This window comes from Hermetia illucens, chromosome 4 (assembly GCF_905115235.1).
Source record: "Hermetia illucens chromosome 4, iHerIll2.2.curated.20191125, whole genome shotgun sequence".
Taxonomy (NCBI): domain Eukaryota; kingdom Metazoa; phylum Arthropoda; class Insecta; order Diptera; family Stratiomyidae; genus Hermetia; species Hermetia illucens.
This window is the reverse complement of record NC_051852.1, coordinates 163926041-163953357: the sequence shown is the minus strand read 5'-3', so window position 1 is coordinate 163953357 and position 27317 is coordinate 163926041. Positions and strand designations below refer to the sequence as shown.

The 27317-nt window shown below is 44.1% G+C and overlaps 1 protein-coding gene across 1 annotated transcript in view; it reads right to left on the bottom strand.

The window, feature by feature from the left end:
* The window catches only part of LOC119654676, a 183030-nt gene that overhangs the window by 29111 nt on the left and 126602 nt on the right, over nt 1–27317 (bottom strand). Inside the window, exon 2 of the mRNA XM_038060179.1 lies at nt 2775–2919. Within this exon, the coding sequence (XP_037916107.1) occupies nt 2775–2919 (145 nt within the window). The remainder of the gene's footprint in view (nt 1–2774; nt 2920–27317) is intronic.

Genomic DNA, 27317 nt, shown 5'->3' with positions numbered 1-27317 from the left:
ACTCGCACTAGTTAACAGCCGTTGACTTCATCCAAGTCCATGATAATTTGGTTTTCCTATAAAAGCAGAATGTGCACAGGATTATAACCATGAGCTACTGCTGCGAAGAGGAGGAAGAAACCTTCAGGCATCCCCTTTCCGATTATTCTAGGCTGGGGAAACTACCATATGTAAATAATTCTTTGGGAACTTCAAACAGGTCTATAGCTACAGGGCGGGGGAGCTGCTACTATTCGTGAATGCTACAAGTTGGTTATGAAGATCTGAGGCGGCTACCAGATCTGTCAGCTCTTGCGACGGTTGAGGACACAAAGAATCATAGAGTAAGTAAGCAGAAGCAGCTATGACGTTTTCCCTCTTGTTACGAGCTGGTGTTTTGAGATGAGTGCAACTAGGTCCAAGGAAAAGAATTGTCTGAGCAAGGTTTTCTCTAATAATTTTGGCAGCAGGACATGTCTCTTATTGAAGAAGATCCTAGCCCTTTTTACTGATTCAGTACCACAAATTTCTTAAGCCAAATCCATAGCTCATGTTCTAAAAAGATATAAGGGCAATCCTGCAATTTTGCTGGCCTTGCTGTTAGTAGAAGGGAAGAGACTTTGGTTTGCTCCCAGTTAATTTAACTACCGTTTGTTTTTGCAGACATAAATGTAAAAACTCGTGCTAACTGAAGAGTATGCTGCATCCAGGGTGGGTTTCACTGACGGTACCAACTTGTGGGGACAGCCGAAAGTTCCGGCTTATCGCATCTGAATTCTCTGAATATTGGTACATTTGGTGGCGCAACAACGCCCATGTCCTCATTCCGAAGAAGTTTCGCTTTTTTTTGCTGTATCTTCCGGGAGCTTTCTCAGGTTCATGGTGTCTGGACTGCATGGATCCGTTTGCACATACCGGTATTAAATCAGTTGCGTCAACATAACCAGCTCCCTGCCATGCATTTCAGAGGACAAAATTCCTGTCACTGTCGATTTTTCGGCAATCGTCGAGGCACAGAAAGATGACGCAGTGTTTCAGAGCCTCAGGGACAACCCCAAATGCTAATTTCGGAAGTTGCCGCTTTTCGGCTCAACCTATAAAATACTTTCGAGACCTCTGAAAAGGGACCTAGGACATAAATTCTGGCAGCATTTTGCAAAGAAGTATTCCATTGGGTAGGGGATCTCGCGCACCCAGGCATTTGGACAACGAATCGTCTGGCCACTAACAAATGTTTCTGGCCCTCAATAAATAAGAAAGTGACCAAGCACGTAGAAAAGGAGGTAGGCTCATTCCCTCGGTTTACCAAGCGTTTTCACACAATCCCCACCCACATCATTGGACCCTTGCGAGGTTTGCATGGCTTGAAGTATAGCGTCACAATCATTGATAGGTTCACACGGTGGTCTGAAGCAATAGCCTTGGTCGACCTTTTTGCACAATTGTGCGCCGAAGCCCTTTGTTGGGAATGGATCCTACGCTTGGAGGTTCCAGCCTAAGTCATTGCTGACCAGGGAATGCAGTTCGAGTCTACCCTGTTCTCGGAATTAGGCAAACTCTTAGGCTTCAAACCCCATCGGATGACTGTGTACCACCCGCAATCGAATAGGATGCTGGAACGCTGGCATAGGACACTGAAGGTCGCTGTAGTGGCAAACGATTACTCTTAGCGGTCGCAAGTCCTGCCTTTCGTTCTCGTGACGAGTTTGTCATCTGTTCCGCCGAGCTAGTGTCCCGGGAGAATTTGAGACTCCCTATCGGTCCTATGCTCGACACTAGGTCAGTCTTTTCAACCACTGGGATTTTGCGCTTGCTCTGGGACAAGTTAAAATCAACCCGCCATCCCGTCATTCTTCGAGGAAGTCTAATCCCTCCAAGGACCTGGATGTCTGCATACATGTCTTGGTTCATGTGGATGCTTGCCGGAGGTCCCTGCAAACACCATATGAGGGCCCTTATAAAGTTTTGAACAGAGGGTGAGAACTTCTTTAGGCTTGAGGTCTACGGCAAACCCAGGAACCTCTTTGTGTCCAGGTTAAAACCTTTTGTCCCCGGGGCTGAGGTCGTCGAGAAGTGAGGTGCACGGCGCGTGAAATTCGATCCGCGCCCCTAAAGCTGGCGGGACAGGAGTCGGGTTTTGTCGTTGAAATCCAGTATCAATTGCTGGTGGGGTAGTGCGGAGGCGTTGTAGTGTGTGAGTGACTTAGCGAGGGTTCACCCGGGCTCCATATTAAAATCGTAGGATAACTCACCACGACTGACCTACCTGGCCTACCTGTCGGTATCATGAGGAGAGTCGTGAGGGCGGTCTATGGGAGTTGGGAACTAATGTTTCTGAGACAAAAGGCTGGAAATGTCAAGACTGGAAGCCTTAGTATTCCCAACGATTGTTGTCATTTAAGTGTTAAGGATAATGAGTGCATTTGTAGGTGAAGGTCCGGTACTCAAAAATCATCACGAAGATTAAGAATAATTTTTTTACTGACTCACATCCTTGAACCGGCATGGTCCGCACATAAATTATCAAGAGCTATTAATGTGGAAATGCATGGCTTCTCTTGGTTGGTACCAGGTGTCTGGTCTCATATGGGCCCACTCATTATGGTTGATGCTGGTAGCCTAACAACCACGTAATAAACATTCGTTTGGCAGCAACTTTGGTCGTTTTCAATTTCATTTGTTTGCTTTTTAAATGTTTTTCCAGCTGCCATATTTTAACACCCCGAACAACACGAAAATATCCAGCAAATCAAATGGAAACTTTAAAATCGATATGAATAATTCATCAAACTTACGGACAAAGTTTTTCCAGTTCCTCCTTCTTGGCGGCAATTGACAATTCCGACGTCGATTGTAGGATTTGTAGCGGCCTGGCGCAGTTTGTCAGCTCCTCCTGACCACAGTCCTCGCTCGACACATAACACACGATAATCGAAAGCACTGAAAAGAAAAGATGAAGATGAAACATACAGACATCCTGGAAAGACGGACGAAGCGGGGAAATCTGTTTTGAAGGAACAGTCGCCATAAATCCGCCATAAAAAACTATAGAAATATCGAAAAAGTGATGCTATTATTTCTGCTCGTCTGCCAGGACGATGGATAGAAAAAAAAATTTAATAAAACGCTCGTAAATGCATGTCCTTTTTGTGTTCCCGCGAGAGATCAGAGCCTCGCCAGGGCGAGTGATATCGATAAGAAAACTTTTTCTATTCCACGCAGAGTCCTTGCCTTCGTCGATGTGCACGTCCTTCCAACGACTTCGCTTTAAAGTTTTCTGGATTCTCGTCCTTTTTTTCTGGTCCACACTTTCTGGGGATTGAAAAGCTGAATCACAGGACTGAGATGGAGCGAAGGAAAAAAGCACAGACGAGTAGATGGACTCTGGGTACAATTTTATCTCAGCCAGAGGATTTGTACGCTTCGTATGTCCTTGGGGTCAATACTGACATTAGCAATGTGGTGCAGCAGAACAGAACACGGTGGAAGGTAAAGTTTCTCACCATATAATTATTAGCTTTACACACAAAGAACAGAAATGGGATGTTAATAAAAAATAGGACGAAGAAGAAAAATAAACCCCGCTGACTGCAGGGTTCGGGAGGGGTGAAAAATAATCGAAAAACGTGTAAAAGAGAGGACTCACCCTCCGTTTGAATGTCCTGTGAACTGGAAAAAGTTCTCGTCCGTGATGTCGGGAACTGGATGGCGTTCCGTTTATCAGGATTCCAGTCGGTCCAATTAATCTTTTTCGGTGATTTCAATGGTGCGATAGGGACAGGTGCGAGAGATACTTTTGCACGTAAATTTGGCAAGTCAATTCGGCTCCTAAGAGTTATTCAGTGGTCGTTGATTCAAGGAGTATGAAAACTGCCTGGAATAATAGGAATGGTATGCCTTCGGGGCTAGATAGCGAGGACATTTGAGGGTTGTGTACGGTCGATGCGTTCCCTATTGTCCTGGGCAAAGATAATTTTTTTTTTGACAGGATTTATGAGAAAAAGGGAAAGTTGGAGACCAGAATTTTCAGATAGTATCTTCCTAGTTGAATGATTTTTTAAAGTATCTTGGCTTGGCAGGAGATTGGGTGATTAGATAGGACGAAACAATGCCTTTGGTGAAGGCGGATATTTACGAGTGCGCATCTATTTTACTTAGTGTTCCAGTGGTTTGGTGGACGTACGGAGGAGTTAATTTATTTTCTATATTCAACCTTTCAAGCGAATTAAATAACAATAAAACCTGGAAACCCGATCAATAAATTTCTCCCGACATCTCTCTATGCATTTAGGTATCCACGTTTGCCAGACAATTGAATAATCTTGACCCTCTGTTTGCCATGTCAATTATCTGTCCACAACTGGGATAACATCGTAAATCGTGAGAACCCAAGCAGCGGCTCCCTTAAATTCAATTTATCCACATTAGCAGCTTCATATGATTTATTTATGAGATAAGATTGTGATTTGCGCTTTATTTACAAAACAAAAATATTCCAGACATTCGGCAACTGAATCCCTGTGGGGGGTGTCAAACGCAGACTAATAGCCGTTTAAATTACCAATCAATGTCGGTCGTGCTTTGAATGGATACAACAGAAGTGACTGCGGCTTTTAAAAGTCCTTACGATTGTTTTCCATGGTTCAATGGGATACGAACAATATACGAGTATGGAGGGCCCTTCTGCGTAGATGTGAATTGTGGGTTTCATACCAACTGAAATGTGGGTTCGGCGGGTATTAAACCGAGAGTGTGTGATGTCATACTGGAATGCCACTTCTGCGGACAGCCCCGGTCCCATAGGCCTTCTTTGATATGATTGGTATCAATAAAATTACAATCAAGTGCTATGAAATTGAGTAGTCTGCCGGGCGTTGTATGGAATTCGTATAGGGGTTGGATGCAGGAATTTATGATTGGACAACTTGGCTTGTATTGTCTAGTTTTACTCCGGCCAAGTGGTGTAATAAAAAGATTTTTCAGGCTGTGAACGAGTATGGTCGGATTCCGTTGATGTGATTGACACCAAATCAATTTAAAGCTCTTGATGAATGTTAATCGGAGAATTAGTTCTCCCTGGGAAATGCTACTTCTGAAACCGCTTTGTTAATTTCTTTCCGGAGTAGTTTGAGTACGCTTAAGACGGATTATTTCACAACGGTGTCAATTTTATGATGAGACAATCAGGTCGCGGCCGAGGTGCGTATTTTGGAGACCTCACCAAATTCATGTCCCCTATGCAGAAATCGGTAGAAGGCATGCTTTCCGACAAAATGGAAAACCTAAATTTAATCCTTACGAGGAAGGAAGTCAGAGAGGAATGTACGGTAACTCTTAACTTGGGAGAAACTGAAAATTCCACTACGGCCGACCTGTCTGCGGTACTACAGCCCAAAACTACCCGAGGAAGAGGAAGGCTCGGCTGAAGAGACTTCAGCCACTAAGCAGGAGGCCTACAGGCTGAATCCTGCCAGTTAAAACATTCTTCTTCACCCTTACCGGGAAGAGCAGAAGAAAGGGAAGCTGCAGACCTAGACACTACTGGTTTATCGGTGCGCTGGAAGATGATGAAATCAGTGAGAGAGATCTCAACGAAGCTTATCCCTCCCACAGGACTATGGACACGAAGGCAAGAAGGAAGAGGACGAATGCACAAGCTGCAGCCTTATTTCTGATCAAATCCGTGGGAGTTTTCTTCAAGAATGGCAAAATGTGAGAAGAACAATTTAGCGTCGTCCGGGAATGCCTGTGGAAGAAATGCTGGAGCCAGGATCGAAGCCAATATTTAACAATCAAGGACTTCGTGGTAGGCTTCTCCATTTGGAGTACACTGATGAAGCTACCTTGAAGTGGCTCCAGCAGGTAAAGTAAAGTAAAGATTGGTCAAATTAATCTGCAGCATGCCAAAGCGGGGGCGGTCAAAGGGTAGTGTAGATCGAAGGGCGAAATGTAGATTGGAATCCACGATGGAACCTAAAACCTGGGAAACACCTGCTGAATCAACACCAACAGCTCTACTACCAAACCCTATCTCCACCTCTACGTGGTGATCGCTGGGAGCTCTTTGCGATAAACAAACTCGAAAACCTCAAGGACTCGATTTTTATCCAAGTAGACACAGCCGCTCCAATTTTTGGAACAAACTTCATTTCCCACATTAGAATCCTTAGAGCTCTGCAGAGTAAGAAGGCCACAGATAAATTGACAGTAATTTCCACCCCCGAAAGCATCGTCTTCATTAGGCTGCCTACATTCTCTCTCTTATAAGGATGTCCCTATGGAATTCATCGATATCCTGCGTCCATCACAACTATCAAAAGCCAAAAAACGTAGCGTAAGAAATCATATTCCAACGGGCTCTAAAGCAGCCTATACAACCAGACGCCTTTCTCCTTACAAGTTGAAGATAGTCCGGCCATACTAGTAGCACTATATTGTCAACGGTTTATGCCAACCTTCGAGCAGTCCTTGATCCCGAGTGTTACACTTAGCCTCCAAGAGTAACTGAGAATTACGACCATATGAGGACTACCGAAATCTTGATGCAGCTACGATTTCTAACTGCTTCAATGTCCCATGGCTTCACGATTTTTCAGCCGCATTTCGGGGGTGCATAATCAGGTAATATTCAGTGGATGACTTGTCCCGTTTTAGTTGGAACTGAAGACTGCTCAGATCCCCGAAATCGAGCTGAACCGCCTTCTTGAAACCAGCCTGAACCTGAAACTTGCTAAGCAGAGAGCAGATGCTCTTAATGCGCGAGTCCATTGCGTCTCTTTTTTCATTACATTTCTGCACCCCTTCGTAGACACATATTTGACATTATTTACAGTCCATCCCACGCCCTGGAAGTTCTTATGATCTCCACCAAGTGCGGGTGACCAGTTATACCCAAGGACTTCGCACAATGAGCCTGAAAGGCCCGAACTTGCCTGCATTATCAGTGCTTTAACATTTTCGGCACTGCAGACCTCCTTAGGAAAATTTGAGGTTGCAGATTCTCGTTTTAACCGTCATAGTAGGGATGTTTCCTAAGTAACTTACGCTTACAGCTTACCTACGATTCATTCGTTGGCCGAAAACTAAACTAGAGTAGTTCTCTAGGACTAAGTCTCCCAAGGCGTGTTTCCCCATCACGATCGCAATGTCACTTATAGTCCCTTGGACAACATTCAATTCTTCATATAGAGCCTCCTTCTTCATATACTGGGAATTTTTGTCGGTGCTTAACAATATACTATTAAAAGACCTCTCATTCTGGAACGAAATCTGGCGGTCAGTATCCTGTTTTAAACCGGCTCTCATGCAATGAAACCACTCATTGCAGTTGCCGTAAGTACTTATTCGACACAGGATTCATACCTATGTCGGTCAGATGGTCCGCACTACAGTAGCAAAGCGCCGCAAGAGGGAGATTAGTGTTCTTCAGAGTCCAAATATCTTGTTTAACTTCAGAATGTCGATCTCGCAGTGGCGGAATTTTCATTCATGTTGGAAAAACCGAGTATCCTACGGATTCTGGATACTGTTATTAGGAGGTACAGTATCCCGAAAGCTCAAAGGAGAAACGGTTGCAGTTTCAAATGAAAAATGGAAGTCGCACGGGATGGAATGGACACATTCTGTGAAGGCCGACAAGAAACACAGGGAGGCTGGCCTTAAACTGTTGGCAAGAAGGTAAGAGAAATGTGCTTATGTGAACATCACAATGAAAAAAGCATTAGAAAAATTAAGAGTGAATCGTAAAAACTGGACACTGGATACTCGCGATAGTGACATCACATACTCATGGAGAGGCTGCCTAGAAAAATTACATGTTTTTTTATAGCGAAATTCCTAACTCTATGATATATATATTAGTTTGGGGGGTATCCATTATTTTGCAGCTAGATGATGTTGGAACACCAGGGACATATGTATATCCTGTAATATGTCAATGTAGAGAGCATGGCACCACGGCACTGGTAAACCAATCGTCAGAAATGCCGGAAAAAAAAACAGAGAAAACGATTTGTAGTATCATCGTCCAGGAGCTGAGTGTTAACCGTTTACATAAGACATCACAAAGAAGCACGAGTTATCAGATAGCACGAGTTATCAGGGAAAAACTGTGTTTCCATCTGCAAACACCGAGCAAAAGAAAATTGAAGTATTTTTGGAGCGGATGATCACTGTCCACGGGAAGTGGATATATTGAAAATGGCAACCGAAAGAGGCCACGGCCCATGATGTTTGGAGCGCGGTGGCCAAACCAAGGTTAATGGTCAGGAGGACTATAAGGACGTTATTTTCCATAACCAAATGCTGAATTCAGATATCTACTAACAACAATTAGACCAATTGAAGGCAGGAATTGACTAGAAAAATTGGTGGACCTCGGCGCAAAACCGGGATGTCTGAAGTTCCTTATTAAGGCAGGCCTCGACCGGATACCAGTTGTTGCGCCGTTGATGATGAACTGACTAGAAGCGACTTGAATTAGTCAAAAGAGGAGGCAACGTGTTCGGGCAGGATAAGGCCAGGTGTCATACGTCTATAAATATCTGCCAGGAGCTCCGGAAGCTTCGTTGGTTGGTTCGGACTTTCTTATGCATTCACCTTACAGTCCAGGCCTGATTATGTAATCATTGGAACAGTAAAGCCACATAAAACAGGAAGAAATGGAGCTCAGCTTTTGAAGGGGCAAGGACACTTATAGGACAAACAGCTATAACACCAGATACATAAAACTGGTGTTCCGAAAATTCAATCCCGTGACATCATATCCACAGCTACATACCCCGTGGCAGCTACTTCGAGTTGGAAGCCTTCCCTCCCGCCTTCATTCAACAATTATAAAAATAGCACGGTGAAGACATATCGTACAACTACTTCACATTCAGACGAAAACTATAACAGGACATACCAGGCTACACCCGTAAAATAACCTAGATGTATGTCTGATAACCCGTCTGAGAATTTATTGAGTACAAATACCGGCACGGTATCTTGTTTTGGTCGTCAGGATAAGCTGATTCCATATACTTCTGGCTCGGCCTTCTTGCAAATCCTTTCATCTGTAAACCATCTGCCCTGAGATGTGTTGATCCACTTGTGGTAGCTGTTGTTAGGATGGCTACCAACTTCAAAAATGATCTAGAAAAGAGGTACCTTCTATTCAAATGCAGGAATCATAAGATTTACGTCTTTGTGCGCCTTTTTAGCATGCAAGCACGATGCTCACGACATCACGTACTTCAAGGAGAACAAACTGACCTCAGAATAAGGACTCAACAAAAGGAGTTACCCACTGATATGAATTTCTTACGACATTACCTCAATCACAACTCAAAACAAGGTCCGACGTGACCTTGAAACTTAACCCTCTTTTGTGAACTCGAAGCATATCTCTTCGTCGAAAAAGACCCACGATGACTAAAGGAAGTATTACTCCTGATGAGAAAGTTCTCTCAATAACCCCCAAGAATATTTCTCTTAAGACCTCTAGGTCCCTTTACCCTGGAGGAAAAATAAACCAACTTCTTTTGGATACTAAAATCCTTCTTGTTCAATGTATTTGTTACCACTGGAAAGGTTGAATGATTGGTACAAAAATAAAGAAATCCTCAGCAACAGCAATTGGACCATTTATAGAGGTAACCGTAGCAAGGTTCTCACCGCCATTTACGATTCTCTTCCTAGTAAGGTTCTTGCAATCAATATGTATAATTCCTCTTTTAAAGGTGGATTTTCAAGAGTCCTCTTAGGAAAATATTTCCTTTATATCGATATCGTCTATGCCCTTCGCCGCCCTGATCGGGCATCACTACTTCCTTAGAAGAGGATAACAAGATAATTGTGTCGGGAAATTCAATCACCTGAACATTAGGCTTTTGGAGAAACTATTTCCTCCAATAAATTAAAAGAACGGTTCTGCACAAAAATACACTTTATTATACAATTAACCACTCTACTATCACAGATTTAATTACATTGTTATATAAATAATTCGTTGGCTAAAATTCAATATTCCTATCTCTTTCTGAGCTCAAATTTCAATAGACTTTAGTTGGTCAGCAGACAGGGCAAAGTGTTCTTGACAAATGTCATCCTTGTCAATGCAGCGGCAGAGGCAAATTCACAATGGCGGTCAGGTTCGTGCCTCCGATGTGCCGCCACAGGTTCATAATCGATGAAAATAATAACTCGTTCCTTCCAATATAATCTGATCCTGTCTTGATCCTAATAACTTTCAATTTCAAATCAAAACAGTAAATTGGTAGATCGAATCTTTACCAATGTCTGCGGCAACATTGTAGATAGCCCAACTATTGACGCTGAGAAACTTTTCTCTAATTGTTTTCATCACTTCGCTATATAGTTAAACTCTTCTCCATACATTCTCCTATAGTTCACTCATATGTAACGAAATTGTACTTGAATTAAACCTGCAGTATCCTTTTGCAAGATAATCTTTCGCGATATCAACAATTAGTGCCAAAAATAAAGGAACGGATTATGCGGTCAGAATTCTGGCTCTTAGTTTGAGACATCTATCGAACTAGCGACAATAGGACTGAGTAGGCTGACCCTGACCAATGTGCGAGGCTAGATAAAAGCACCAGGATCATTCTCGAGACCATTAAACATCAACAACTGTCTAAGACTATGGGATGCTCTATCATGCGTCCTCTTTAACCTGGCTCTGGAGAAAGTGATTCGCAATACAGATGTGAATGCAAGAGGTACCATTCTTTTCAAGTCCACCGAACAACTAGCCTACGCTGACGATATTGACATTATTGGAAGAAGAACCCGAGATGTACAGTCTACCTTCATCCAGATTGAGCAGGGGGTGCGACATCTTGGGTTGCACTTTAATGAAGGCAAGACGAAGTACATGGAGGCAACGTCAGGGCCAAAAACCAAAGAACGAACAACATTAAATCGCACTGGTTGAAGATTCCGACATTCCGTACGATAGCCTTGTGCTGTAATGACTCAGCTGACGGAACTGGGTTTTTAGCAAAAAAAAAAAAAAAAAAAATTGCGAACTCTTGTTGCGTTCGGGAAAAGAATCCTCCTAAGAATTGTTTGGCCCCCTACATGAAGATGGACGATTCCGTAGCCTACATAACGACAAAATCTATGAGCAATACCAGGATCATCTAGTTGTGGATGAAATCCGACTCAACAGGTTGCGGTGGGCGGGTAACCTAATCCGTATGGATGAGGATGATCCAGCCCGGAAAGTCTATAAGGGCAATATCTATGGTAGAAAAAGAAGACGAGGAAGACTCTGCCTGAGATGGAGCTACGTCAAGACGCCAGACAGCTTTTAGAGAAATCGAATTGATGGACCTCCGCGCAAAACCGGGATGTCTGGAGTTCCTTACTAAGGCAGGCGTAGTGCGGATACCGTGCCGTTGATGATGATGAAATACTGCGACTAATTTTTCCCTGTGAAAGATTTCGAACATGATAGATCCCCTCTGTCGTCAATAGACAATAAGCAGATTACATTTTTTTAAAACTTTCAAAACCAATTATTTGAATGTCAATTATTCAAGAAATAAATAAACTGAATGTCTAGACATTTTGTTTTCGCGAAGGCGTAAAACTTCTTGGCCATTTCGCAAAGGCATAAACAAGAGAAGCCCCAACTTTTCCAGGTCCACAACCCCAACAATGCGATGAATGTCTATTTGGGTCATTGTCTGATTCTAACAATCAAATTTCAAGAAAAACTTTTTTTGCTGTTTCTTCTGGTGATTTCAGCATCTGGTCATCTTCATTTTTCACTTGAATCTCGGAGTTCAATTGAATATGAAACCACTCATCATCCTAATCCTCCTTGCAAATCTAGCATCTGCCACTGAATGCGTTAACATAGTACTCATGGCAACGAGCTGTGCGCATCAAGTGAAGATTTGATCAATCAAGGATATCCCAGCCTATTCTTTTCTCACCAAACAAGTCCTTGCTCCTTGCTCATACCAGGTCTCTGCAGACATGTATCCTCATAAAAACCCAAAGCGAAATCGATGAGCAATCATGATTGCGTTCGCAGGCATCCATGAACAAGGATTCCATCAAACGAATATCCTGACGTTGGGAGTGATGACACATTCAGGCTGCATAAGAGTGGCTGTTGTCTGCCTCCTCCTGGCCCAGGATAACGCTCGACATAGTAATGTGTCGGCTCCGACATAAAACTTGATGCATGGCACTTTTCATATGAGTTTTTTCTTCTCCAGCTCCGTCGTGAAAAATTGCCACGCCAATTTCCTATTGAATCGATGTCGATGAAATCGTTCCTGTAACCATGAGGAATCATCAATGCCGAGTGATTTACATCGGTCCTGATATACATACGTCAATTAATTTCAATAATGGACCATTTCGACTCGATGAATTCGCAGTCAGTGCTAACTAGCGGGAGCGAAATAATTGCGGCGAGGGGGTGCGGTACGGAGGGTTGCAATTTACACATCTGTATGGGCTGGCGGACGGGAACTAATTTAGTGGAGCCCACGCTGGCGGACTTAGCCAACGAGCTGAATTGATTAGTCCAGCAGTTCCGGGGATGCTCATATTAACAATAGCCCACGCAGGTTTTTGGTAAAGCTGCGAATTTAAATATTCATCAGACAATTTTTTGTTGTTTTTTGGGGCGGGGGGTGGGGGTGGATGAGCCTAGAATTGATGACTATGCAGACACCCACGGCAATCACATGGTTGTGAATTACTCAGATCCTATCCTTTAAGGACAATAGATATCAGCGACGCAGGACAACAGATAGCAGCAATAGATACAATTTGTATCTTTAGAACTTGATTCAAGTTTCCTGAAAGGCGCAATTAGAAACTTCCACTGTTCAGGCGATTTTTTGGCTGGTTTCGCCGCACATTTTCGAAACTTTCCCGGAGAGTCATAAAGCAACGTGTAATTGAACGTGAACTAATTGAATTGGAACATGTGTGAACGCCAGTGAACTGACTTATTTTATGCAATTAACGTGACTAATTGGTTCCCACATTTCCATGACAACGTCCATGTATTGAACGCTTAATTTAATTGAAAATTGTGTACAATTATAGTTGAGGTGTTAAGTCAACCTTGGGCTATATGCATGACAAAATTTTCAAGAGGATTTCATACATTGTTCGGCTATGTTTCGGGTAATTGTGCCTGCAATTGCAACATAAATTCGAATCTGTTGTTTGTATGTCCTTTTTTTCCGGAAAAGATGTGTCGTTTGTTTGCTTCATTGAGTTGAATGAGGAAAATGGTTTTCGCAGAAACAAATTGAGAAGAGAATCCCTTTTTTCTCATGTCATAGCTGCTCCCAGGGCAGAGGTGAGGCAGCGTCTGATGAGTTGCCTCTGCCCTGGACGAAACCGTCAGTCATTTTTGATTTTTTCAATTTTTTTCTCATGTCATATGTTTAAATAATCTATGAATTTATGCTACCTAACTTATTGTTTCCACCTATCAGCAGCAGCGTGTGGGATTCTCACCCATTAAAACAACCCCCACTTTCTCCTTTTTCTTTCCCCGCGGGACCGGCACAAAGCATTACTTCGCGAGGTGGACTGCGCTTTAAGCGATCAAGCCTTCCGTTCTTTGCGTCCTCCTTGCGCGCTCCGCTCTTCCAAGCTCCTCCTGTATTCTTTTGATTGCGGAGTTCACCGCACACCAGTTTCCCTCCGACTTCAACATTTCCCCAACGATGTTCTGCGGGCATAGGTTTCTGAGAAAAATCGTGGACAGTGGAACATAACATACTCCGGGTCCTCAGGTGTGCAACCACATTCAGGACACAAGGGAGAATTATCCAGCCTGAATTGGTGGTGGTCCTGTAACCACCATGTCCTGACAGGAATTGCGGAAACCAATCTTAAGAAACCACAATACTTATCTGGGGGGTTTTTCTGGTAGCGTTTTCCCAGGAACAGTTGTATCTACTCCTGGTCCCTAGTAATCATGACTCCTACGGTGGTATCCGCGCTCAAGAATCTTGTTCGATGCGGGGTGGAGCGCCCTAATCCTAGCCTTCTCACAAATTATGCCTCTACGCGTGCTAGGCCGCACTTCCTTTTGTTGTTCTGGCATGTAGTGCAGCTCTAGAGTAACCTGCTTTCTGCCTCAACGCATATGCTACCAGTTTGTGGTCCGTTTTGATAATAAACCTTCTGGCTTCGATAAGTTCCCTGAAGTATTTAATGGCATTTTAGGGGTAGATCATTTGCAGCTCGCGATGATAAGTGCTGCATCATGTTTGGGTTCTGCTGAGTTTCCTGGAAGAGTAAGTCAAGGGTACTCATTGCTTTCCATTGAATTGTTCCAATGCGTCGCTGAGTATCGTAGCGCCGCATACAACCGTGGTAATGGATCATCACCTTGAACTCAAATAGACCAAAGGTGGTGACCACCACTGGCTTCAGCACTGACTAGAACTAGAAGATGCCTAGAACCAACTCTCAAATTCTACTTTATATCTACTTTATATAAGTTTCCTCGGATTAATTCTATGCACCCGTTGTGGCAGTGACGGTCCTGTTGACCATACTCCATTTTTCAACACCTTGTAGGGTACATCGGAGGCGCGAACCTAAGTGCCAACATGAATTCGCTTCCACTGCTGCATCCAATGGCCGCAGAAACAGCTGATGGACTGACATGAGAGGCGAATAAAATGTCAGGAATGGCAGTTTTGTGTCAACGGATTCGAGTCACATCCAAAGGCCGAAGAGAGAGAAATCTTAATGTTAACGGAATGAACATATCGGAACTTAAGATAGAAATTTAATGTAATGGATTGAACAATATTGGAAGTTAAAATATATTATGGTGACGTTGTTATTACATAGAAATTTCGTGACACCAAAATGGTGACCCCGTTTCATTGAAGGCGCCTGATCGAAACAAACATTTTATTGTTCGCGTTGAGAGCGGGATCAATTACAGTTCCAGCGACCAAAGGAATTGGCCCGCCATTTTGAATAGCGCCCGTCTTATTCCGCTGCACCGACTTTTTTGTCTCGTTTTGTAGTGGGTACTTTGTGTGTGTGAGGCAACCGCTATCTGCTGTGGTGCCAACGAGAGTAACAGCAACCATCAGGGGCGTCGACATAGCCGCCGTTTTCGTGGGTCAGCCAGCAGCCGGACCAGGAATTTCGTGTGCATGAGCCACAGATGCGCTAACTAGAGTCTTTCTTTTATTTTACATTTTTTTTATTTTATATTTATTTTTATTATTTTTTTGTCTCTTTTTAAATTCCACTAGTTTCTGTTTTCCATTATTTTTCCGGTTATTTGCTCACTCTGGTCTCTGCCAGACCGTTTTCCGCGTGGCGTCCGAAACTGTTGCGTTGGCGAACGCGAAATCAGTGGAGCCGTAGCCGTTTTCCGCTCCGGTGGGTCGTCCATTTCTTTTCGCTCTCCCGGAACCTCGAGAAATATATCTCGCGAGGAGAAATCCACCGCTGGCGGCAGTCGCAGGTTAGGGTGCCTCCCCTTTGGCGACGCAATTCTGTTGCCTCGTTTCGCCAGTAGGGGGCGGCTTTTGCGCTGACGGGCGTTATTGCGTACGCGACAAGGTTCAACCACGCACTTATCGGTCTCGACGAGGGGACCATTGGACTGAATGAATGAGCTAACGCTAGGCGGCCGTACCCGCAGTCAGTTACTACGAGAAATGAAGCAACTGCGGTGGGACAAAGTCGGCTCCGAGCTGCTAAAATCTCTCGGGCTGCAGCGACCCCCGGAGAGCACCCGCGCTATCTTGGGCTGCGCAGACTCGGGATCGCTTGAGGTGTTGTCCGCCACAGTGAGTCGAATGAGGAAAACGGTTTCCGCAGAAATAAGTTGACAAGAGAATTCCTTTTTCTCCATTCTCCACTTATTGTTTCCGATCGCCAATCTTAAGAAACCACCATACTTATCTGGGGGGTTTTCTGGTAGCGTTTTTCCAGGAGCAGTTGAAAATTTGGCGATGCTTTCTCCTGTCTATTCCTGGTACCGATTACTCATGACTCCTATGGTGGTACCCGCATTATAAAATCCCGTTCGGTGCGGAGTGGTACGCCGTAGTCCGAGTCTTCTCATATCTTATGCATCTACGTGTGCCAGTGCGCACTTTCTTCTACGGGCATGTAGCACAGCTCGGGGGAAACCTGCCTTCTGCCTCAACACTTATAACAACATTTGCCTAGAACTAACATACCCTAAACTTCTGCTTTGATTATGCGAAGTTTCTCCGGACTTACACTATGCAGCTGTTGCGTCTGTGGTGGTCCTGTTGCGGCAATCTAAAGCCATATCCCTTTTTAACCACCTCATCCTTTCCAGATGGAATAATCATTTCCACACGCACTCGAAAATCTACTGACCGCGACTTTGCGTCATGTGCCATTATCCTTGACTTTTTGCTCTGACATAAATGTATTCACGCTGCATATTATTGAGTGCATACCCAACGTTTGCTTCTGACTAAGGCAAATGGGAATTTGTTTTGAAATTCAAGGCAGTTTTTGCTATGGTTAAAGTGACGTCGAATTTCAAGCTTAACGTTCGGGTCAATCAAAGTAAAATTAGCAGGACCTGGACCAACTGAGGAAGGTGGGCCGGTGAACGACTTGAGATTCTGGGAGGATCGAGAGATTCTTGATGGCAGTCTGTGGAACGGTGCCGACAAAACTCACAGTTTCATACTACATTCCAGATCAAAAAATGTCCATGCCAGCTTTTAATGGTTTTTCTAATTTTACTTTCTGTTAAAAAAAATTGAAAACTCATCCCAGCACCGACCTGAATGGCTTAAAACGGTGAATATTGGAGACACCATTCAACCAGTATCAATGACATCTTAAATTAAAGTTGAAGAAACAAAAAAAAAAACAAATCAAAAGTAAACTGTAAGCAATCCTTTATTTCAATTAACCGTTAACGAATGTTCTCTCCCCTTTGTTGAATCTCTTCTCGGGATTCCCAGGCGCAACCGACTTTGACAGCTAGGAATGATACTTTGGCGCATGATCGTATACAAGAAGAACTGGCAAAGCTTAACTTTTCAGCTCCTCCTCTGTGGCAGAGCATAGACAGTGGGGCGATGCCAGTCATATCAACTTCAGGCCTACCATCCTTTTCCGTAACATCCTCGAATCCGTCCTCCATCATTAACAGGAAAAATTCTTGACTTCATTATCGTCTATTCCAGTGGAGCATTTCCCGTCCCAGGCCGAACCACTGGCTCGTCCCACACTAGGCAAAAATTTGGACTTGTAGTGCCAACATACCGAAATGCTATTTACCCATGTGGTATTGGCCAGCTGATTTTCAACTTGTTGAAAACTGCCCTGTGCGATCCTTTCACCATCGTTCCGACTATGACCAGCCAGATGAGAGCTTTGGTGGGTTTTCCAGAGCTGCACATAAAATTGCGAAATAGGTGAAGTGCTCCATGCCGGAATCAGAACTGATCAAAACTATCTGAAGTGGGCTATTCACATTCACAGGGATGTATGTATTTCGCTCTTTCAACTGAGTACAGACTGCAGACCTTGAAATTGTCAATTCTCAAGCCGCTATCGGAGCAGCCCGGTGACATCTTGAGAAACTGGATCCAATTATGGTATTGGGCCAGATGCAAATAGATGATCCCCTGTCGATTCACGCGGCGGCTGGGGTTGAGGCAAATTTGAAAATACCTTGAAGAATGCGGCCGGCAGCACAGGGAATCACAGCAAAAGCTGACATGGATGTCAGCCACCGAAAGCTGCCAATGAAGCGGAGGTTCACTGTTCAAGGGTTAGTACCAGAAGGTCATACATATTCTGAGCAAGATTGCGAAGAAACAATACCGGTATTGTCGACGAGAGAGATGAAAAAGACCTTCGTTAAATTTTGGCAAACTAGCGCCGGAGGTGTGACCAATGCTGAGGCCAGGCAGTCGGGGATGGCCACCGAGGATCGCCTAGACAAAAAGGGATTCACCCCTCGTCCGATTTCTTTCAGGTGGTTCGTTCGTTCCAAGTCATAGCATAGGTGGACCAATCTGGGACTTTCTCGGTTTGTCCGTCGCTAAGATTAGTGACGCTTGGAACAGCGTAAAGCTTAGTGTCATCCCCTACCACGGTATCCCCTGAAGAACAGTCGCTCGTATCTGGTTGTGGAAGATCTGCATGGATAAGGACAAGTTTGTCCAATCCCTGCGCCTTCAAAATCCCGGATTCCAAGAACGGTTATCAACGAGGAGGACCCCAGAGGAAGAGCCAACTTTTTTCGCTCCATATAAACGGAGAGTGCCTGGTGGCACTGGAAAAGAACAATTACAAAGTGCAGTTTGGAGTCAGAAACACAAAGGATGAAATTGTTCCGCTCCGTGAAACCGAACGACGAGATCCGGATCAGGTCGACGTCGCTATCGAGTTGTTGGAGGAGATAAAAATCGCTAGCTCGACGGGAACTGGCGAGCCCCTTTCGCAAGCAGATTATTATCAGTACACCAACCTTCCATTTTCCCAGTTCGGAGAAATGTGACGGCTGGTAGGAGGTCCTTGATATTACCCTTCTAATCGCCAATGGGATTCTTAAGGGGAGAACTGGAGAGTGTCCGACCAGAGATCCTTCTCAAATTATAGTTGGATACTCTGCAGTCTAGATCTCGCTACTGACGTCTCCAAATCTTTCAGAGACCCCAGAAAGATCAATTGAAGCAAGTTTGGGCAAATTGGTAAGATTGGCACAACAGACGAACCGGAGTCAAAGTTCGGGGCTTTGGAAAAGGAATTCAAAACCGCCGTTAAAGTCTCGTGCCTTGATAAATACAGCAAGAAGACATTGCCACCGTGGTGGAATAGAGACCTGTCTAGCCTCAAGAAGCTGACCGGAGAAATCCTCAACATCTGCAACAACCGCAAATATTGGCAACTGCACATAGAGGCAGTCGCGGTTTCAATATTGTCGTAACATTGAAAGCACCAACGAATCTGCGAGGTTAGGTTAGATGCTGTCCAAGAAACATAGGAGTCCATTCTATTCTTAAAAATCGGAAAGCTAAATTTTACGGGTATTGGACAGGAGAGATTGGATGAACAGAAATTGGTTCTTTCGTCCAATATCAAATATCTGGTTGTAATCCTGGATCCGAGCTAAATTGGAGATTGAACATAGAATTGCCAATTAAGAAGGCCTGTATAGCCTTCTATGCTTGGAAGAGAACCTCTGCAATGAAATGAGGTCTACCGGAGCGGATGGTTCTCTAGATGTACACAGCGTCCCACTCTGATGTATGACTCCATTACACGGTGGAAGGCTTTTAGCAAAAAGTGCAATACAACAAAACTTAATAGGATTCAAAGAACCGCATGTGCAGGTTCTGTCGAGGCTATGCATCCCTGCTCGGCAGATGCTTTCATCGTACTCTTACACCTAGACCCTTCTAGACCTCCTTATTAAATACGTTGCAGCGTGCAGTGGCGTCAGACTACGTGAGTGCGGATGTTGGACAGCGAAACCCTACGGTCATAACAACATCCTAGACGAAGTACCTTGGAAACCCTGAGCATTCCCAACGGACTACGCCACACGCAAGTCGAACTTGACAAGAAACATTGTTGTGGACTTTCCAACCAGGGCAGAGTGGAAGATCAGCGGCGTGTTGTAAGGCTATGAGTTTTCTTCACCGACTGACTAAAGAAACTAGAAATCCTCATTCATTTCCTTCACGATTGCCCATCTGTAGCGAGAACCAGGCTACGGATACTGGGTAAACTATTCCTTGAGGACCACAGAGAGATCTTTAGCTACAGGGTGGGAGAGCTGTTTTGCTTCGTGAATGCTACGAGTTGGCTCTGAAGATTTGAACCGGCTGAACTCAACCTCTTTGCTCTTAGGAATTTTTAGCATCAAAATGGCGCACCGCAGCGCTAATTAGGCTCCTCGGCAGCCATTGATACCTATCTACCTACACTTCAAAATGCGGAAATTTGGGAGCTAAGACTTAAGGTCATCAATGTTCATGCAAATTCAATATATGTATCAGGTAAGAGATGAGAGAAGCCATTCACGGCACAGCCCTCTGTAACACCTATGGATGCCGCAGTAACCACAGCTAACAGATGTCCTGGAGATGGAGCAAGCCCTTGTTAGCACTGGTGAAGGAAAGAAGTGGTTCCCGAAATACCGGAATTTACAAGACAAGTAAATTAACACTAGCGAATAGGGAAAAATAAGTTTTTATTATTTCATATAATTTAATCACTAAAAATACCGCGTAATTACACTCACATATGATTTTACAGAACTTGGCTCTAATCTGGTTTCCCCATTAACCGCTTGAATATGACCCATTTCGCGGCTTTTGATTCACGGATTGATTTTCACAAAATTACAAATTTTCAAGCAACGCCCGCTCTTTCTCTGTAATCACCACTTCACTCTCAAAGAATCGATTACCAATTGAAGATCGTCGATCCAGCCAATCAGCTGTCTCTCTAATCACCCGGTCCGCTCTCTGCAAAGAAAGCGACCTCTTTCGCCTCAACCAGACCAACCGTTAGGCCTGCATTCCGAAATACATAAACGGATCACGTTTAAATGCGCGGTCGATGTTACCTTTTGACCGGTCCTGCATTGTTATTATATAGAAATCGACAATTTGTATATAAATATGAGCTTTAGAATTTTTAGGGAGAGGTAACAGATGAAGGGTTTCGATAAATGAAATAATGAAATTATTGATTTTTAAAATTTTAAATGGTTTATGTAAATGTATGTTGGGGAAGGGAAAAAGGAAATTGGGAGAGGTATATTTTGGGAAAGGTAAGGGGTGTTGAAAATGGAAGAAAAGGGGAGCATAGTGCATATTAGTAGATAGATTTCTTCCTTTTTTTTATTGTCTCTGGAAAATGCGAAGGAAGGACTGCACCTGTCGCATAGACAGGGACACTACACTTCTGCGAATGTAATTGACTAGTACAGCTTTTTGTCATTTACCTCCTGTACTGAGAACTAAAGACTTTACCTGTGGAACATCGAATAGAAGCGACCCTAAAACCGTTTTCAGCTTTTTTTTCGTCTTCTACGTGCTACAATGTACAAGTGACCCTAAAAAATGTCAAAGCGCGTTTGCAGTAGCTTCACCTATTCCATACGAAAAGGGCTCAAATGGAGACAGGCGGACAATGTCTCTAACTTTTGATAAGTACTTCCTTGGCAGATATTCCTAGTCGTCTGTTCCGCGTGGTGACATTGATAAGGATTGAATTTTTCCGTTGGTGGGGGACGATATCATGTAAAAATTCATATATTCTGAGGAAGACAGTTAATCAATTTCTAGGTGACAGAATAGGAAGGCTGGTCTTATATTTGTAGAAAATCTAGCTCCAATTGTTTCTGCGTTACATAACTCCTGAAAAAGGACCAAACTTCAGACTATTAGCCAAAATCATGAGCTGGTTCCTCTCAAGTCCTAGAATCAGACCAAATTTGGTTTGAATGCATTCGAAATGGAAAAGTTGGTCGAGTGCAGTTTGGAACTAAAATGTTTCCTTCGTTTTTCCTACTCTCTGAGTTTGGTTGACAGCTTTACCACTCGCCCACATCTGTCTCTTTTGATTTCGGCCCATCTTCTAAGGATCCACATTAATTGTAGACACTTGTGTATATTCCTTCATAAAGAAAATAATTTTCCATGCCTGCACCGAACTAACTTTTAATTAAATCCAACGACATTCCAAAAAAGGATTCTCATAAATGGGCTCAAAGTCATTCCTTCCGAACATGAAGCAAGAACCACCAACTTCAGCGGCAAAGGGAACTTATCCAAAGGAAGTTTTTCGGTACCTCTATCACGGATTAATTAAACTTGACTGCATTCATATGCATGGCGCAATATTTGAGTGATGTTTGCGAAAAAATTATGCTTAATCAAGCAGCTGCATTCAGGGATCTGTGGAGTGTGAAAACCAGAAGGACCAAAATTCAATTCTATCTGCCAAATCTCGCACAGTAACATCTCGTCACGACCCACTGAACCCATTTCTGTGCATCTCGCCAGAGTGCGATATATGCCCTGTTGACTAAGGATACAAACCTTATATGTCAAGGATACAATTTGAACACGCTTGCAGGCACTTGAATGCAGCTCCAAGAGCTGATCCTTCTTTTCAGATATCAAGTAAACAATTCATCAGAGTGTAAGTGAAAGTGCGCTGTTTGAATTTTTTAATAGTTTCGACATGCAGGCGCACACGTAAGTGGTAGGGAATATTTAGACTGCACACGGATGGAACTCGTTGACATCAAGTATTCAGAAGAAAAGAGGAAACATCCTCTCCGCTCCAGAGGAGCCTCCTGTCCCTGGTATCTCTTGCTGCCTTATCCTCTCCATCGCGGCAGCCAGCATTTCAAGGACTCATTTTGATTTCAACATAAACTAACTCGTCCCAGGTAGTCTTCGAGGACTTGCGTTTCTTGTTGCACAATCTCCGTTCCTAGGCCTTCGCCATTTGCCTCCCATGGAAATGATTAAGCTGCCTACGAAGGACTTGTTTCGCTTTTTTCATCTTTTCTTTTTCATCCCCTCTCGAAGTAAGTTACAGTGAATAGTAAATGGCTGCGGGTACGGGAGTTAATTTTAGAGTTCCAATAGGAAAACTTGCCAACAAAGTGTTGGCAGGACGAAGGGGGAGTGCCAGCCGGTACCTGGTATATACACTCAAGTGGATGTTGAAGCCAGGCCGAGGGCAAAAAAGAACATGATGCATTATTCAGGATTCGGAGCTCGTGAGAGTGTTAGGTAATGAGAGCCTTGAAAAGCTAACCACTTACGCCGAAAGTAAATTTTTCGTTAAGTGGATCCCCTTTTCATGTACATTGAATGCAAAACGGACCCGGGTCGGAAAGTGAGTGAGTGAAAATTGAGGAAAAAATTAAATATTTTCCTCAAGTGGGAATTTTCAATGAATACACGACAGCGAAGTTCAAGGGTGTATGAGGACCGACTGAATTCATAAAGGAAGCGTCTCCTGTCCTTTGACACTTTTTCAAAGAGGGAGAGGCTCATTTCAAGTGTGATTTGGCGCTTGCTTTTTGCTTTGACTAGACTTTTGAATGGATGTGGTTAGAGTAAACGGTTTCCTTTTTTATCGTGATTTTGAAGGAGAGAAACGCGTTTTTTATTCATCCCCATTGAGTAGGCTTTGGAGTCAGCTTTTAATCTGATTCACAGAGGTTACATGTGGGTTATTAAGATTATAATTACTTTTGAGTACCAGAATTAAAAATTTTCACATTTATCTTCTGTTGGATTTCGGAGTCGAAAAAGTGGATTTAGTCCTTTTTGGAGAGGATAATCACAAGCCAATTCTCTTCAGCCATTTGAGTTTTTTTCAGGATTTCTGAACGAAGCTAAATCATTTTGCTGAGTTCTATGCCTCTAATTCATTCATACTATACCCAGAAGCAGGGAGCGACTGGGAAGCAGATAGAGTCCCTTGTGCCCAACTACCGGAAAGATGGAGCCTCGAAAAAAACATTGAACTATTTTCGGGAGCGACAACAAAAACTACTTGAGCTGTAGGAGCTGTTCGAGCAAGGCGGCAGCCAAATACGAGAGCAGTTCGGGGATGATCAAACCCATCCATACTTTGCAAAGCGGTACTACCATTTCATGAGAGAGGCCTTTCAAAAATACTCAGGGGACTTTGCGGAAAATATTGAAATACTGCAGGCCCAGTCGGAACACAAGACAAGTTTCTTTTCATGGTCACTCATCTGGTTCCTTCTCTCCTTCCTCTGGTGTTCCCCAAGGCTCTACACTTGGCCCCCTACTCTTCCTGTCTTTTATCAATGACCTCGCCTCCATCCTCACCTGTCCGTATTTGCTTTACGCAGACGACCTTAAATTGTTTGCCTCTGTTTCGTCTCCATTGGACTGTGCTCTCTTACAATTCAACCTTGATAATTTAGCCCGTTGGTGTTCAGTCAACAAGCTAACACTGAATGTCAACAAATACCACTGAATGCGCTATTCCCTTAAATCCTCCCCATCATCCTTTTCCTATTCTCTCAGTGGTCAACCCCTTTCACTACTGACCTCCTTCAAAGACCTGGGTGTAATATTCGACGATAAACTTCGTTTCAATCCCCACTTCGTTGACATCATCAATAGAGTCTGGTTTTATCCTACGTTCCTCGTCCGAATTTACCTCAATCCAGCCCTCCTTAACACTCTTCAATTCCCTTGTCAAAAACATCCTTGAATATTGTTGTGTAGTCTGGTCCCCCTACCGCATCCGTGACGGCCGCGCTCTTGAAGCTGTACAACGCAAATTCACCCAGACCCTGTTTTATAAAAAGAACCTTCCACGGGTTGATTATCCGTCACGACTCCGCACCCTCAATCTCCCCTCCCAAGGCAACGCCGTATCTTCCTTGATATGTGTACTCTTTTTAAACTCTGCAATGGTCTGATGGACTGATCCGCCAACTCGGATATTACTTTCCGTATCGCCTCGTCTCATAACACACGTAATGCGGACATTTTTTATGTACCCTTCACCGAGCTCGAGATTTACTTTCACTCTCCGATCCCGAGGTTTTGCCGGTCCTACAATGCCCTACAGCTTGGTTCCTTTGACTCTATGTCTCTCTCTAGCTTTAAGCGCAAAATATGCCATTTACTTGCTCCTCCCTCTGAGAAATTTGCTTTCTGTGTATTGTCCTCATTAAATAAATAAATAAATAAATAACGACGATGGAGCAGCAACCAGTCGTCATATCTCGTGAGGAAGCCAGGCTGCAGAAACAGGTCAGACGACAACAGTCAGTCATAGGATCGAGTGTTTCAAAATGCCCTTCAGGTGGAGCAATCCCGGCAATACTATGAGTTGCAGGGTACAACCATTCAGCGCTACTGGAATTAGATCGAAGAGATCCACAACAACATCTGGGAGGCATCCAGGATCCAAGGAGGATCCAGCGGCAACAGGATACAATTTGAAGGCATATATTCAGTTAGAGCGGCAAGTTCAAAATACGCTCGTTATGATAGCGGAGGCAATTGATTCATTATCCAAACAGCGGCCTGCTGTTACCAGTAATGTAAGGACCCGTTTACCGAAAATTACTATTCCCAAGTTCGAAGGAGATTCTTTACAATGGCAGCAGTTCTTCGGCCTGTTCACCCAGATGGTGGATAATCAGCCACACCTGAAAATGAATCTTTGAGGCGAAGCGGAACGTTCAAGACGACATTTAGCTTTGTCGGATTTAAACTACGCAACGGCTTGGAAATTATTGCAAAACCGATACAACAACCCTCGGCTTCTAGTGGCAGCCATCCTCAACAAAATTCTGGGCCAACCACCTCAATCATCAGATATAACATTGGCCGCAACTCTAAAGTCCTTGCATGACACCACACAAGGGTAGGTAGGGTAGGTAGGGTAGGTAGGTATCAGTGGCCGCTCCGAGGTGCCCAATTAGCGCGTTGGTGCGCGGCTTTGATGCCACAAACTCCTAAGACCGTGACCGGAAGCAGGGAGGCAGAGTCCAACCGGGTCGGATCTTCAGAGCCAGCCCGTAGCATTCACGAAAGAAAGCAGCTCTCCGACCCTGCAGCTAGAAATCTTTCTGAGGTCCTCAAAGAACCACACAAGAGCGGGTTGAAAAATTTGGGAGTTGCGGTTGACATCTGGGATCCACTACTCCTACACATAGTACTCAGGAAATTGGATAAAATGATCCTCACGTTGTATGAGTAGTCGTTGGCAAATCCTAAACACTTGCAATCGCTAACCGAGTTTCTGCAATTCCTAGAAACTCGTTCCCAGCCGCTGGAAGCGCTGGGGGGCGAGGATATTAAAGCGGAGGACAGCAAAAGGATGCTACCAAGAACAATGGTGTCAGTCGCTACCGTCAGCGTAGGTTGGACAATGTGTCAAGAGGCGCGTCAAATCTTTGCATGCAACCACTTTTTGCGCTTGTCACCCACGGATCGTTTTCATCATCTCCGGAAACGCAAGCTCTGCATCAATTGTTTGAAAGGTGGCCATTTTGCATCATATTGGTCTTCGAGAGGGTGCACGAAGTGCTTCAAGAAACACAATACGCTGGTTCACTTTAGGCCCCGGGAGAAACATCATTGCGACGACCAAACACAGGATCTTGAGAAAATTAGCTCAAGTCGAAAGCCTTCTAAGGCGGTAGGCGAGAAGGACACATTAGCGGCGGTTAGCAACGACAGCGATGCACCTGACTATTATGTGTTCCTTAGTACAGCATTAGTTAACGTAAAGGGATCCGATAGAAATAAAGTCAGCTGTTGAGTGATCTTAGATTCTGGCTCACAAATCAACATCGTATCAGCAAGACTGTTGAGGAATGCGCCTACAAGGAGTGGGACATTCGAAGCTGGAGACGCATCGAAGAGTGAGCGTTGAGGTTCAATCAGGAGTGACCAAGTATTCAACGAGAATTGAAGCGATTGTTTTGCCTCAGATCGTGGCTCCGCAGCCTTCGCGAACGTTTGACGTCTCTTTATGGGATGTTCCTAAAAACATTAAGCTGTCGGTCCCAAGGTTTAATGAATCGAGACGAGTCGATATGCTAATAGGGGCAGGATACTATTCGTTTTGAGAATGATGGGGTCCTAAGTCCGCATCCACTTAATGCTGGACCGGACCAAATGGGGAGCAACTTACGCCCTCTTTCCTGGTCCACGGATCCCTCGCTTAGGGCTTGCATTCAAACTTTTCAAAAATGTCAAGGGATGACACGAATTATATAAAGGAGCACTCAACATCTGCGAGCCGCTACGGTCACGCTGCTGACAGGGCAGAGGTGAGGCAGCGTCTGATGATTTGCCTCTGCTCTGGTAAGAAACCGTAAAGCCGTCATCCCATGACATTTTTGAGCAGGATACCACCATGAGCTTTTGTGCGTTGGACAAATCAAACTAGGGAAGAACTTGCCGCTGCTGCAGAACACGTTACTTGGAGGGATAGTTACGGGAAAGCTGACGGAAGGAGATGCATCTGTTGCTTCATGCGGCATTTGCACGATGGACGAACCTCTAGAGCGAGATTTTGGCAGATCGAGCAGCTATCAGAGACCTCCGCAATACAGACGCCCGCAGAACAACAATGCTAAGAAATGTTCAATCACGACACCCTCTTAAGCAATAACCAGTTCATGGTAAGCTTGCCATTCTCCGACAGTCCTGAGAAACTTGGATCTTCAGCGGACATCGCTTTGAGCAGATTCTAAGCACTGGAACGCAAGCTTGTGAAGAATGGGGACTTGAGAAAACAATACACCAAATTCATGAAGGAGTATCTCGTCCTTGGTC